Genomic DNA, 13,992 nt, shown 5'->3' on the forward strand with positions numbered 1-13,992 from the left:
TGGCTTAAACTCCAGGTTCCTTACGAAGCCCCCAACTCACCTCTTGACCAGACTCAGATCCCCGAAAACATGAGGGTCCAAGGATCATAGCAAGTTAAGCTGGATGCCGTCTACAGCCCTCCTGAGGAGTGGATGTTTGCCCGGGTCCAGCCAGAAGGATAGAGAGTCCCTTGTTCACTCCTGGAACTCACTTCACACTATGGCCTGGGCCATCCGCAGCCCTGCTCCTCAGGGTGGGGACCAGTCCGTGCATCCATCAGGCCACCAGGTATCTCAGGCCCTGCTCCCTCACCCTGCCCAGTGGGCACTGGGGGACCAGAAACCACACTCATTCTCTCCTGGAAGGAGCCCCCAAGGAAGATGGGACAAGACCAGAGTGCCGGGCGACACGCGGGTTTTAATGGCATTAACACCCAGGAGTCACGCGTCGGTTCTGGGGGCAGCATCTTCCGGGGACTGGGGCTGCTGCCTCGCTGGCTGTGACCTTCCAGTCTGCTCTGCAGCCTTAGGGACTCAGCACTAGAACCACCCGACCCCCAACCCCGCGAAAGACACAATTGCACTGACTGACATACAGACCCCAGGCCCGCCTCCCAGAACAAGCCCTGGGTCTGTCGCACGGCTGACGAGGGCTTTGGCGTCTGCTGGCTGGTGGTCCAGGGCCGGGCCAGGGCGATAGTGTTTCTCGAATGTGACAAAGGTTCTTCTTGTACAAACTGGGTCTGGAAGATCTACTTCTGGTGCTAAGAAACTCTTGTCTTTATGGCTTCTCAGAGCTACCGAAGTTGGGCCCGGATAACGCTGTGTCGGTTGGTTTATTTGTAAGGAATGTGTAAGGCATTTTGGTAAGTTGAACAGTAATTTCATTTTCTGCAGGAGACTCAGACAGAAGTGCCTTCCTTTGAGCTGCCGTCCTCCTGTGGACAGAGGGTGAAGGGGAGAAGCTGGCCGGCGGGGGCACACTCACCCCGGCTCCTAACCCACCCTAACTACGGCCTGCAGCCCAACACCAGAGTGGCCTGGGGCTGGAGGAGACACCGAGGGCTTGGCAGGGGTCCAAGGTCAGCTTTCAGGAATCTCTGTTCTCACCCCTCCAGCCCCTGAGTCCACATCTCCTCCTTGCTGGCCTTCCCCAGGGTCCTGTGCACCCCTACCCCCTGCCCCTCGGGGTCAGCGCTCACTGGTCTGTCCAGCCGCTCCTGCAGCTTCTGCACCGTGTCCTTCTCTTTTGCCAGCTGCTCCTGGGTCGTCTTCAAAAGCTCCTGCAGCTTGGTGGCCGCACGTCCCAGGTCACCAGTTAACTTCTTCTCTTTCTCTAGCCTCTCCTGCGGTTGGAGGGTTGAAGGGGATCAGCCTACACATGACATGCAGCAGGACGGGCCCCCTGGCTGTGCCTGTGGGATCACACCAGGCCCAGGAGGACACGGTCTTCTGGCCACAATCAGGAGTGTCTCTACAGGGCTGTTCGAAGCTGTAGCCCCTGGGGTCACGTACTGGCTGCTGAGCACTGGCCTTAAGTTCTACTTGATCCAGTTGTCTGTGATACTGGAGGCTCAGGAATACTCCCCCACCTCACCTTCCCCTAAACTAGGGTGGACTGTGCCCAAGGGGCCTCCAGGGACAACAGGGAGCGTGAAGTGATGGCACCCAGTACCTTCAGCTGTGCAGCCTCCTCCACCTCCGAAGACCCAAGGGCGCTGGTGCAACGGAGCTTCTCCAACTCCGCCTGCAGCTGACTCGCCACGAGCTGAGCCTGGGGGGGTTGGTGGGGGTGGGGGGCGGTCAGGACCCATACAGAAGGCAAGTGACAGGATGTAGTGACAATCCCCCAGGTGGGTTGCGGCTGGCCCAGCCCTGCCACCCTGACCCACAAGGGCCCTGACAGACAACTGTCAGCTGAGCAGCACCCTGACCTCCTCAAACTCGGCTGTGAGTTTCTGCCGCCGCGTCTGCTCGTCCCCCAGCAGGGCTTCCGTCCGTTCCAGCTGCGTCTTCAGCTGCAGGCAAACACGTTTGGAATCTGGGGCAGGCAGGACCCTTTTAGGCACCCAGGGCCCCCCACCCTGCCCTGCCATGGACACGCGGGGTGGCCTGGGCCCTACAGCCAGTCCTGACTCCCCTGGGTCCCGCTCCCCTGGGGGAGGCGGGACCCAGCAGCTGGGGAAGGGAGCTGGGTGATGGGGGAGAGATGCCAATGGGATGCGGGGTCCTCTGTTGAGACCCCAGGACAGAGAACATCAGCCCTGTGCGAGCCCTGGCCCAGGAGGCCATCCCACCCTGAGGCCACCACCACCATGGGGAGGCTGTTGATAGTTGGCTGGATCAGGGGTCCGGAGGGTGAGTGCCCCACCAGACACCCCAGCCCTCGCCCTTCCTTCCACTCTGCATCTCTTCAGAAGCAGGTGTCTAGGCAGAGCGGGGCTGGTGATCAGCGAGCGTCGGGGCTGCTGTCCCCGCCCCGCACTGGGTGCAGGAGCCCGCGCAGCGTCAGTGACCAACACCCGGCTCGCCCTCCTAACCTCGGCGGGGTCCTGCTCTGCTCGGGGGGCCTCAGCCACGTCACCATCCTCCACATGGCTCTTCATCTCACTCAGCTGCTGCCTGACCTGGAACAGGGAGGCTGGGTTTGTGTTGAGGCATGGCTGGATGCACGCAGCTCCCCAGGAGGACCACAGGCGCTCTCGGCAGCCACAGCCCCTCAGGGGACCTGCTCTGATGAGCATGGCCTGTGTGGGCTCCCCTGCAGGTTCCTGGGGGGCGGGAGGCCAGCACCGAGACCCTTTGCTAGAGTCAAACTGCAGCTGAGGGACCAGACTGCCCTTGTGCACACACTCCACTCACTGCAAGGCCAGTGGCATGGAGCCCAGTGACTCCCAGGGAATGTGGTACATGCGAGACAGAGGTGCGCAAAGCAAGGGAGGGGACCTCCCAGGCCACACTGTGGTCCTAGCAGCCACAGGCCCAGGGTCAAGCAAACGTGCCAGCAGCCCCTCCAGCAGCCCACCCACATCCCCTCTGACTGGGCATGGGAACATGCATACCCAGCCCCCACAGAGCAAGCAGTCACACCATGGCCACTCACCAGGGCAAGCTCGTCGCTTTGTTTCTGGGCTTCACTTTTGGCCGCATCCAGCTGAGACTGAGATTCTAATAAGAGCTGCCTCAACTGAGAAAACAGAGCCGGGTGGCGGGAGAAAAGAAGAGACGACCAGTTCTTGTGAGCACCTCTCAGGGAATCCAATACATGCAGGCACCCGCCCCGGGAACCTGCAGGGGAGGGCAGGGGGAGGCAGCCTCCAGCAGTTTCTGCTGTTTTTAAGACTTGGGAAGCATGGCGTTCAGGACATGGCTTCTCCCAGGCCTTCACAAGTTATGGAGTGTCTTACAAAGCAAAGGTAGAAGTCTGAGATCACTCCAGAATCAGGGTGCTGAGCTTGTCCTCTCTGCTGCCTGAACGTGAAGCCCTGTCACGTTTAAATGCCTGCCCATAAGGATGGCGTCGCTGCACCAGGTGGAGGAATTCCCGCACTGCCAGGCTGGCCGGCCTCACCCAGCCCTGCCTGCGGGGCTGCCGGGGACAGGACTCACCCCCGCCACCTCCTGGGCATAGCTCTGGCACTCGGCGCTGGCAGCCGCCACGTGCTTCTCCAGCTCGGCCTCCAGGCGCCAGGTGTGCTCCCTCACCTGGACAGGACGTGCGTCAGAGGCCGCAAACGGGTGGGATGAGAAAGGGACGACCACGGGGATCAGGGCTGGCCGGCTCGGGGACAGGGGCTGGAGGGGGCCTCCACGGCCCGACGGTTCCAGGAGGTGCCCGGGGCCAGACCCCTGACATGGTGCCACACACAGGCACCCCGGGACAGGATGAGCTCTCAGGCCTAGAGATTTACTTGCAAGGTCGGTGCTGGGGGACCTGCTCCAAGGCCAGGGTGGATGGACGAGTGTGGCGGGGCTATCCCGCACCCTCCTCCCACAGTTCCTGAGGCCACGGCAGAAGCCACGGTGCACCACCCTGGGCATGCTGCCTCCGGCCACCCCGAGGTCATAACCGCTCACTAAGGAAAAGCAGGGACACGTGGACCAGGAAAGAAAACGACCACAGGAGCCTCCGTCAGAGGACGGCGCTCTCTGCCCAGAGCCCCCACGCACCTGATCAGAACTTTCAAGTTCCCCTTTGAGCTTCTCGACAACCTCTTCGAGATGTTTTACGGTGACCCGTGACTACAAAGCACAAGGAAGGGGCAGTCAAGCATGAGCCCTGGGGGATCTGACCAGGGATGCACTGCTGCGTCTCCTCACAGCTGTCCTAGGACCCACCCCAGGAAGCCCATGGTGCCCCTGCCCCACAGAGTGACCAGCCCCTCTTCCTAGGGCTGGGGTCTCCTAGAGACCAGGATTCAGCTGTCGAGTCTTTCTGTGACCACACTTCATGTGGCGTCACCGAAACGACTCCCCAAGTGACCCAGATGACCCTGTGGGCGTCCCCCTGGCACTGATGGCACTCCGCCCTGGCAGCCTGCTTGGGCAGGTGGACCCTGGGTGCCTCGGGCACCGTACCTCCTGGAGCTCCTCCTCCGCGGCGCTCACCCGGGCCTTCCACACCTGTTCCTCCTCCTCCACGCTCTTCTGCAGTGCCTTGAGCATGGCCTCCTGTTGGGGCAGCCGTGAGCATGGCCTGCAGACCCCACATACATCCCCCAGCTCCCTCCCTGCCCCAGCGGCCACCCTGTTCAGATCCCAGCCCTGCCGGCCACGCAGCGGGGAAGGGGCGGCCCTGGAGCGGGGCTCCCCCAGCCAGCGTGCAGAAGACAGAGCCGTTGGGACTCTCGTCTCTGATGGGTCTGCAGCAGGTGGACCTCAGCAGCCCAGGAAGGGCCAGCCCCAGCACAAGGGCTGGGCTCCTGGTGTCATAGGAGAGCCAACCACTCCCCTCCCGCCTCAGACTCGCCCCAGACCTTCACCCTGAGCACCCCTCTTCGCCATTCAGCCACAGGAACAGGGCCCAGAGGGGGGCCGTGCCCACCCAAGGCCACAGAGCCAGCGACCCGGTCGGGCCCCCCAACCGCTGGACTTCCCTGCCGGGCCTCACCGTCTCGGCCAGAATGCTGCGGTACTGGTCACACTCGGCCTGCAGGCCACTCTGCGTCTCCTCCGCCTCCCTCAGCTTGGCGGCCAAGTCCTGAGTGCGGAGGCAGAAGGGGAGGGGTGAGGGGGGCTGGTGAGCCAAAGCCTGACGACCGGCTCCAGGCACCCCCGGGGGACAGGGCAGGCTGTGAGGCTGGATGGCTGTCCGTGCTCACCGAGGGCTCCGGGCTCGCCTGCGGCCGCTTCGACAACTCCAAACAGGCATTCTCTTTGAGCTCCTGCAACCACTCAGCGTAACTCTGAAACAGAAATGTTTTGCAGTTGGGCGGGATGCACCCCTTCATGGGCGGGGGGACCCAGAGGAGCCACCCCGCCTCCTACCTGGTTGGTGGAGGTGGGGAGCCCCGGGAGCAGGGCCAGCAGGGCCTCCTTGGTCTGGGCCTCCGTCAGGCTGAGTTGCTTCTCCGATTCCTCCTGTGGGGAGTCCGGGCAGGGGTTGCGGGGGGAGTGCAGGGGTCAGCCTGGGCGCTCAGGGGGATCGTTCAGACAAGATGTCAGGGCAGAAGAGCAATACAAACAAAGTCCACGCAGACAGACCAAGCTTGGGCCCCCGGTGGCCTTGGAGGGCAAGGCCCAGCTGAGAAGCAGCACAAAGGATTCACTGCTCCCCACTTCTCCAGGGGAAACAGGCGGGAGGGTGGGCAGAGAACACGTAAGAAGAGGCAGGGATGGGCCCCGGATGGACTCCGGAGCCGGTCTGAGCCCAGGGCTGCCCTGCCTGTGGCTGCAAGCTCTGCTGACCAGCTTGACTGACGCCAGCCCGGAGCCCACACTGACCTTGGCCTGAGTCAGGGACCGCAGCTTCTCCTCGCAGCTCTTCTCGGCCGAGGCCAGAGCCTCCATGGCCTTCCAGTTCTTCTCTCGGAGGTCCTGGGAGGAGAGGGGCATGGTCAGCATGCCCAGCCAGGCTGGTCTCTGCAGGGCATGCAAACCCCCCTGACCTGCCTCCAGACCCCACAGGGGATGCTGGGCAGCACTGGCGCCTGATGGCTCGGGGTGACCCGGTGCCTTTTAGAGAGAGACTCGTCTGTGGGGCTGGGGGTGGGGAGATGAGGGCAGTCACTGGCTCCTCAGTGAAGAGCTTCCAGTCACCTGGAGGCCGACTCTGGCCCAGCCAGGCCTCGGGAGGCGCGGTCAGAGGCTCTGGAAGACGGCCTGGGCCAGGATGCAGCCGAGGCCCCTGTCCACACGGCAGGCGGCCCCTCCCCATCCACACGGCAGGCGCCCCGGCCCCACACTCACATTGTTCTTCGCCTTCTGCTGCTCCACCGCCTCCCTGAGCTCCGTGGCCTCCTTCTCCAGGCACCACACCTGTGACTCCAGCTCCATGAGGCTGGGGACAGACAGCAGGTCACTGTCTGGCTCTGAAGGCCTGCAGCCCCCCCAGGGCCTGTCTCGGAGCCCCTCCTTGTCCCAGGGGCCCAGGGGCACACATGGGGTCTGGGACGAGGGCCAGGCCCCTCCCTCACAAGGCACAGGCTTCAGAGGAGCTTGGGCAACTGCCCAGGCCCCTTCCCCGAGAGCCAAGGGCCCAGAGGCCACCAGAATCCCACTTGGGGACACAGCTGCTTGGACGGAGAGGTCAGAACAGCCGCGTGGCAAGTGCCGGTACAGGCCCTGGACCGTTGCTTTTTGGGGTGCTCTTTCTTTTGCTAAGGGCTTCCCTGATAGCTCAGTTGGTAAAGAATCCACCTGCAATGCAGGACACCCCAGTTCTATTCCTGGGTCAGGAAGATCCCCTGGAGAAGGGAAAGGCTACCCACTCCAGTATTCTGGCCTGGAGAATTCCATGGACTGTACAGTCCAAGAGGTTGTAAAGAGTCAGACACGACTGAATGACTTTCACTTCACTTCTTCTGCTGCCTGGTCCCGTTCTGTCCCACAGCCTGCGGCCCTGGCCCTTCCCTACGGCCACAGCTGCCCTGGAGAGACGCGGCTGGGCCTCCTGGGAGGACACCAGGCAGCACAGTTGCCCGCAGTCCATCAGGAACATTCCTGCTCTTGGTGGTGCCCGGCAGGCCCTGGCTCCCTGCCGCGACCGCCCTGTGTCCAAAACCTGGCTCTGCCAGGACCCGAAGGCTCCCCCTCAGTCCTGCACCTGGGCTCTGAGACATTGGCCCGAGAGGACCTCAGACACCAGGGGAGCTGGCAGGACAGCGGCACCACCTCCTCACGCTTCCCTCCAGACTCAAGGCCATGTGGTTCTGTCTGCCCCGTCACCCAGATAGCTCGGGGTGGACACTCTAGAACGTCTCTGGCTATCCTGAGAAAGAGGCTGCAAATGGACACTTTAACATGTCATCTTTTGAGTCTCGATTTAGAACAGGACAGGAAGCCACTAGTGCTGACCTGAAGTAGCACAACCAGGACCGCTTAGGGTCAGGAAGGAAGTCCCTCCGAGGACGCCCCCGGTGGGAACATGTGTTCTGATTTTCTCACCAGGGGCCACAGTGGACAGCTTTTTTGAGGACCGCCACCCTAAGGAAGTGTGTGAAGACAACACCCTCGGGGAGGGCTGTGCGCTGCCTGCCCTGACCCTCACCTTCATTCTAAGTACAGTTTGCACCCAGCCTGGAAGATGGCCGTTGTGGACTTCTAAGATGCTAGTTTCAGCCCACAGAACCTGACCCCACCCTCAAAGCACCACTGGGACCCCTCACAGCTTCTCCGTCAAGCCGCCGGCATTCTGCAGCAGCTGGCCCCCTGCAAATCCCTGCAAGAGCACCCCCAAGGAGGAAGACACAGCCGGCGGGTGACAAGGACACGCTGACAGTCACCCCACTTGGTGGCCACTGCCCGAAGTACATTCCAGAATGTATGGGGTTGGATCACTCACCTCCACCCCAGAATAGGATGGCCTGGCCTAGTCACAACTTCCAGATAAACAGTCTGAGAAGAAAATTTTTAAAAACCCCTCATTCTGTCAAACGTCTGCAGGATGCAAAATACTAGAATCAACCCTATTTACAACATGACCTAAGTACCTAGAAATTAGCAGTGTGGTCCAAGAATCTGATCCTAAAATACAAGAACAAAACACTAAATAAACACAACCTCTCTACCCCCACAAATACCATGAGGAACAAAGTTGCCCTGAGCTGTCTGGAAATGTGCAAGGAGAGGGTTTGCTTCTGAGTCTCCAGCAAGGCGCTGTGGGGCCTCCAAGAGGCCAGCTTCCTTCCCCAGCCTTCAGACCTGAAGCCGGGAATGCGGGTCGTGGTCTAGAGGCACCAGGGAGGTGACCCACCGGCGGCAGCAGCCAGAACAAGGGAGCCTGGTCAGCAGACAGCCCAGGACAAGGCCAACCGCCTGCACAGGGACGGACAACATCGCCAGGCCTCACCCCACATGGCTGCCCTGAGGGCCCCCGGCCACAGCAGCCAGGACCACCCCTTGAGCCCGCAGGCACCTGTTGAGGGACACACACTTGGAGGCGATGGTCACTCCAAGGGATCCAGCCCCCTGGCCTGGGGCACCTCCCCCAGTCTCGGTAGCCTGGGGCTGGCCGCCGATGTCACCCAGTACCAGCCCGTGTCTGGTCAGCTGGGACCCTGCACCATGGCCAGAGCTGTGCCAAGGTCTGGGCAACCTCCAAGGTTCTCCACTCGGGGAGTGTGACCCATTTTCTGTTTGAGTTATGACTTCAAGCCCTAAAACCCCTCTTCCCATAGACATGGAGAGAAACCCCCAACCAGCCAGTCCTTCCCTTCCAGAGATGGATGGAAAGATGAATGGATGGACAGTAGGAGGCCCGGCCACTCTCCCCACAGGCTGGGTCCTGCCCTCTTTCCTGCTCCCCACAGGCACTGGAGGAGGGGTGGGGATGACAGGGCTTCTCAGGGGTCCTCCCCGGGATCCGGGGAGGGATCCCACACCCAGACTGGGCCCCTGGCCCCTCTTACCGGGCCTGCTGCTGGTCGGCCTCCACTCGACTGGCCTGGAACGAGAGAAGAGCCCCATGGTCACCAGGACACATGCCTCAGACGGCAGGTCGTTGCGGGGGGCGGAGGGGGGGGCGGGGCTTGTGGGGTGGGTGGAGGGGCCCCGGGAGAGGGGTGCTGACCTGGGCGTCCTGGGCCTGGCTGGCCTCCAGCAGGGCCTCGATGGAGCGGATCCTCTCCGTGAGCTGCGAGTTCTGCGCCCGGGCCTCATCCAGCTGCCCATGGAGACCACGCAGCTCCTCACACTTGCCCCTCACCTCAGCCTCGGAGGACTGCAGCTTGCCGTGCAGCTCTGCAGAAGGGGTGGCAGGTGGGTCAGGGGTGGGGGGTCACTGACACAGACGCTCCCAGGCTGCCCAGCACACACCCATGGGCTCGAGACACACGGCGCACCAGGGGCAGCCCACCAGCTAGCTGGTGGAGAGTCACCACCAGGCTTCTGCACACCAGGGGACAACAAAGTGCCCCCACCACTTGGCAAAGATGGGATCTGAACGGGTGTCTGCTGCAGAGTCTAAACTCTGCTCCTGGGAGATCGGCTCACATTGCTGAGACAAAGGCGGGAGCTCCTGGCGTGTCCTTTCCCCTTGGCGACCTCCACAACATCCCACCATGGCTCAGAATGCCAGCCACGTTCATCTGACTCTGCACAGCCCCTGGCCCGAGGCTCGCCCCACACACACAGAGCTATGCTGAAGGTGTCCTCCTCCCCACCCCTCACTCATCTCTGAGGCCTGGGGATCCACATCCACTGCTGGCCCAATCCTCTGGGCGCCTCTGTGGCTGCCTGGCCCAGCCCTGGTCCCCGGGCCATTCTGCGCCTCGGTCCTTTCTTGGGCCAGAGCCGGAGCATCCGGAAGGACAAGTGGGGTTGGTCCCTCCACCCCCACCCACACTCCCAGCCCTCATCACTCCACAGGATGGTCACCTGGGCCCGCCTGTCTGCCCCCACACTGGCCACTGCTGCCATCTCCAGCCTTGCGCGCCGACCTCCTCGGTCTGTTTCTTGTACAGTCCAAGTTCAAGTTTGTCCCCATTCCTCAGGGGCTCTGTGCCGGGCATTTCTGCCCTTTCCTGGCCTTTGTGAGGCAGACCTCTTCCAGTCATCCAGACCTCTCTCCCCAGAGGCCTCCCCTGACCACCTGAAGCTACACCAGGCCCATCACAGCAGGGGGTGGCAGCCCAGAACCCTGAGCCATCCCAGCCTATAGCCTGCTTTTGTCAATAGAGCTTTCCTGGCCCACGGCCAAGCCTGTCTGTCCTGGGCTATGTGGGCACTGTGGCAGCAGAGCTGAGCAGCTGTGACAAACACCATCTGGCCTACAAAGCCGAGATCACTACTGCGTGGCCCTTCACAGACATAACTGGCCGCTCCTAGGACCTGCTCCAGGTCACAGCGGCCACTTGGAAGTCTGTCGAGCACAAGGCTGTGCAACCTGGTCACTAGACCGCCTGCCCTGCCTCTCCAGGGGCCCTCAGTGCCCTGGGGGTCTCACCACCTCCTGAGGGGGCAGGTGCCCTGAGAGCATGGGGGACCATGACCCACTTCCAGACCTGGCCCTGGGCCTTACTGAGCTGCAGGAAGGAGAAGGCCAGCGGCAGCCCTCGTGGCAGCGTCTTCCACCCGAGCCCACCTCCCATATCCAGCCCCCACGGCCAGTCCTCCAGACCCCAGGCCTGATCCCAAGCACCCCCGTGTGTCCCCCGACAGGTGCAGGAGTCTAGGGTCCCAGGTGTTCTTGCCCCACGGGGCTGGCCCCCTACCGCCCTCACCTGCCATCTGCTGCTGCTGCTCCCGGGCCTTCTCGGCGTCTGCCCGGAGGCTGGCGTGGCTGCTCTGCGCGCGGCACAGCTCCCGGCTGACCTCGTCCAGGCGCTTCTGCAGGGCCTCCTCGCTCTCCTTGTGAGATGCCTGGGGACCAGCCGAGGGAAGGGGGCTGTGAGCGTGTGAGCGGGAGGCTGGACTCTCTCGGCTCTGCCGTCCAGAGCTCTTCACTCCCTGCCGCCCCGTACCGACGAAGCAGAAAAGCTGCCTAGATATCTGGGTCAGTTCACCCCCTAGACAAGGCCAGGGAGCCATCCTGACCCCTGAAGAGTGGGCACCCACGGAAGACGCTGCAGATGAGACCAATAGTCGCCCCATCTTCACCTGAGTGGGACCTGGGAATGGTCACAGCTGCTGAGTGTTTCTGGGCAAGGTGCTGTCGAGGCGCCCATGTGTCAGCATGGTGAGTCCCGGCCACCCCAAGACACAGGTACCACCATCACACCCACGTTACAGGTGGAAAAACCGGGGCCTCAGGGTCAACACTGTGGGGACTCTGTGTGACTGAGGATGGCAAGACTGAGCAGGAGGAGATGCGCAGAGCCTGGGGCTTCCTGACAAGAGTGACGATGACAACTTGGAACCGGAGGGGTGGCTCCAGCCCTGGGAGCATCGGGACCACCCAAGGGCTTTCAGAGCACACGCACCAGGCTCTCCCTAGGGGTCCTAGTCCCATCTCACTAGGGCCAGACCCACTTTACACCAAACTACCCACCTCAATTCCACCCAAACAATCCCCCTGTTTATCTGTGCCTGTCCTGGGTCCCCTGCGCACATAGCAGTCTCAAAAGAACCTTCTAGTCCTTTCCGTGACACAGTACAACGTGCTACAGCCGAGCTTCAGCGACGAGCAGAAACAGGAGCCAAGCCGTGGGGGTCTCCTGGGTTCATGTGTTCTCCCCAAGAAGTCACACACACAGAGGGGTGACAACTGCCCCGAGACAGGCTGGCCGGGGGATGTGGGGCTCATTTGGCTGACAGGGAGCTGCCCGGTGCCCTGTGGGGGTTCCTCCCTTCAGGGAACGGGTGTCCCCCTGGGTAACTATGAGCTCCCAGGCCACACTCAGGGCTGAGAAGGGAAGAAGCCCCACCGGGTGCTGAAGCCAGAGGCTGTGCGGGGACCTGTGATGACACAGGGTGGGTGACTGCCTGGGGGCTCGTGTCCTGGCTCCAAGTGAACTGGGGGGCCTTGCTTAACTCTTTGCCTCCCGTCCCTTCTGGAGAAATGGCACATAATACCAGTATCTACCCCATGGGGTTACAAGGAAAATTAGCTGAGAATTAACACTGGTGCGTGTTTAGAACAAATGCCAAGCACATAGATGGCGCCCACTTGACGCTGACCAGGCATCACCAGTAACAAGACCAAGGCTGAGGGTTCCAGTCCCAGCCCTGCCTGGGTCTCCGGCAGCCACAGTCACAGCTGAGGACAGACGACCCCAGGTGGCCGGATGGGCCAGGCGGAGAGGCTTGGTGGGCAGGATACACGGGCACGAGGGGTGCCGCCGCCCCTCACCTGCAACTGCAGGACCTGTTTCTCCACGGCGGCCGCCTTGGCCTCCAGGGCCTTGCGCTGCTGCTCCTCCTGCCGCACGGCCTCCGACTTTTCCACCAGCTCCTTGCTGACCTTGCCCAGCTCCTGCCGGAGCTTGGCCAGCTCTGTATTCTGCCTGCAAGACAGTCACCAGCCCCCAGAATGACGGAGAGGAGAGGGCTGAGTCGGCTCCCGTGTACCCTGAGAGCTGCCCAGGGTGATGGGGACAGATGGCCCTGAGCCATCCTCTGGGGCCCCAGCTCTTTCTTAAGTCGTTGCCCGAGTCTTGGACCCCACCCTGCTGAAGCCCCTCTATATCATTAGCCACATGGGGTGAGATGTGTTTTGTTGAAAATGCTATTTCACGAGCAGGGTGGGTGGGGTGGCTCAGTGAGAGCCAAGAGCAACACGGGCCTGAAAGCAGCCCACAGAGCCAACAGCAGCGGCTGATTCCTCACGGCTGATCTGGGCCCAGACGAGCCCTGGGAGACAGGTGGACAAGCCTCTCCACCCCGAGGGCAGGGCCGCTGGCGGGCTCAAGTCCACACACAGGACTCATTGGCCAGAGGGACCACGACCAGGCCGGGAGGCCACACAAAGCGGGAGGCTGTGCCATTTTACAGAAGAGACCCCTCAGTGCTGCACAGAAGCTGGGTCTCAGGACCAGGCAGGCAGTCCGGGGGGGCAGGTCCAGGCCCACCTTTCCCAGCGTGAGGAGGTTGTCAGCCTGTCACCTCCTTCCCTGGCACCTCCTCACGGCAGGACTGACTGCCCAGCCAGCGACAGTGACAGACCAGGTGAAGTGGACAGACAAAACTGTCCCCCAACCCTGGGAGGCAAGAAACCTGGCCAAGACCAGCTCTGCTCTGCTGACTGGGGGGCACAGACATGGCCCCCAGCCCCCGGGGCTGCGGTGGGAGGCCAACTGGCGGGCTCTGGGAGCCAAGTGCAGCTTGGGGTGCATGCAGGGCTTACTTGCTCTCCACCTGGCTCGTGGCCTGGTTCAAGGCGTCCCTCAGGATGGAGTTCTCCTGCTGCAAGCGGGCCAGCTGCGCACTGGGGCCATTCTCCAGCTGCTCCTGCAGTGTCCGGATCTAAAAGGGCATCCGAGGGGCATCAGAGCCTCGCAAGGACAGCCACTTCAGGAGCAAGGTCGGCAAGCTCCCAGCTCGCAGACAAAAGCCCCTAGCAGAGAGCTCAGCCCAAAGCCCCGGCGTGCTGGTTCACTCGGCTGCTGACCAAGGTCCTGAGACAGCACAGAGCCCACAGCCACCCCGAGGACGCCTGTTTCCTACTCTCTGACCCCCTGGGCGCAGCCCCTGCCACCCCAGGGGGATAGAGGAGACAGTGCAAGGCTCCAAGTCCTCAGGCCAGAGCTGGCCAGGCCCTCCGCACTGGGACCGTGCAGATTTCAGGCCCCTTGTTTTGCTGGGTCCTCCCAATCTCGTAGGGAGAAGGCCGAGCTAGCAGGACTCCAGGGTCATGGAGAAGCTGCGAACTTGACCCACAGGCCCCCAGAGTAAGGGATGGTCATGTCCCAACATGAC

General features: G+C 62.3%; 1 protein-coding gene across 1 annotated transcript in view; it reads right to left on the reverse strand.

The window, feature by feature from the left end:
- Nucleotides 1-377: 377 nt before the first annotated feature.
- RRBP1 (ribosome binding protein 1) overlaps nt 378-13,992 on the reverse strand; it is a 48,225-nt gene continuing 34,610 nt past the window's right edge. The window contains 19 exon segments of the mRNA XM_070801024.1: nt 378-917; nt 1,182-1,325; nt 1,655-1,753; nt 1,914-1,997; nt 2,520-2,606; nt 3,083-3,166; nt 3,589-3,684; nt 4,150-4,221; nt 4,558-4,650; nt 5,090-5,179; nt 5,301-5,384; nt 5,467-5,559; nt 5,923-6,015; nt 6,388-6,478; nt 9,048-9,082; nt 9,209-9,378; nt 10,860-10,998; nt 12,428-12,581; nt 13,421-13,539. Coding sequence (XP_070657125.1) covers nt 882-917; nt 1,182-1,325; nt 1,655-1,753; nt 1,914-1,997; nt 2,520-2,606; nt 3,083-3,166; nt 3,589-3,684; nt 4,150-4,221; nt 4,558-4,650; nt 5,090-5,179; nt 5,301-5,384; nt 5,467-5,559; nt 5,923-6,015; nt 6,388-6,478; nt 9,048-9,082; nt 9,209-9,378; nt 10,860-10,998; nt 12,428-12,581; nt 13,421-13,539 — 1,863 coding nt within the window. The 3' untranslated portion in view covers nt 378-881.

Source organism: Bos indicus, chromosome 13, assembly GCF_029378745.1.
Source record: "Bos indicus isolate NIAB-ARS_2022 breed Sahiwal x Tharparkar chromosome 13, NIAB-ARS_B.indTharparkar_mat_pri_1.0, whole genome shotgun sequence".
In the NCBI taxonomy this organism is placed as follows: Eukaryota; Metazoa; Chordata; class Mammalia; order Artiodactyla; family Bovidae; genus Bos; species Bos indicus.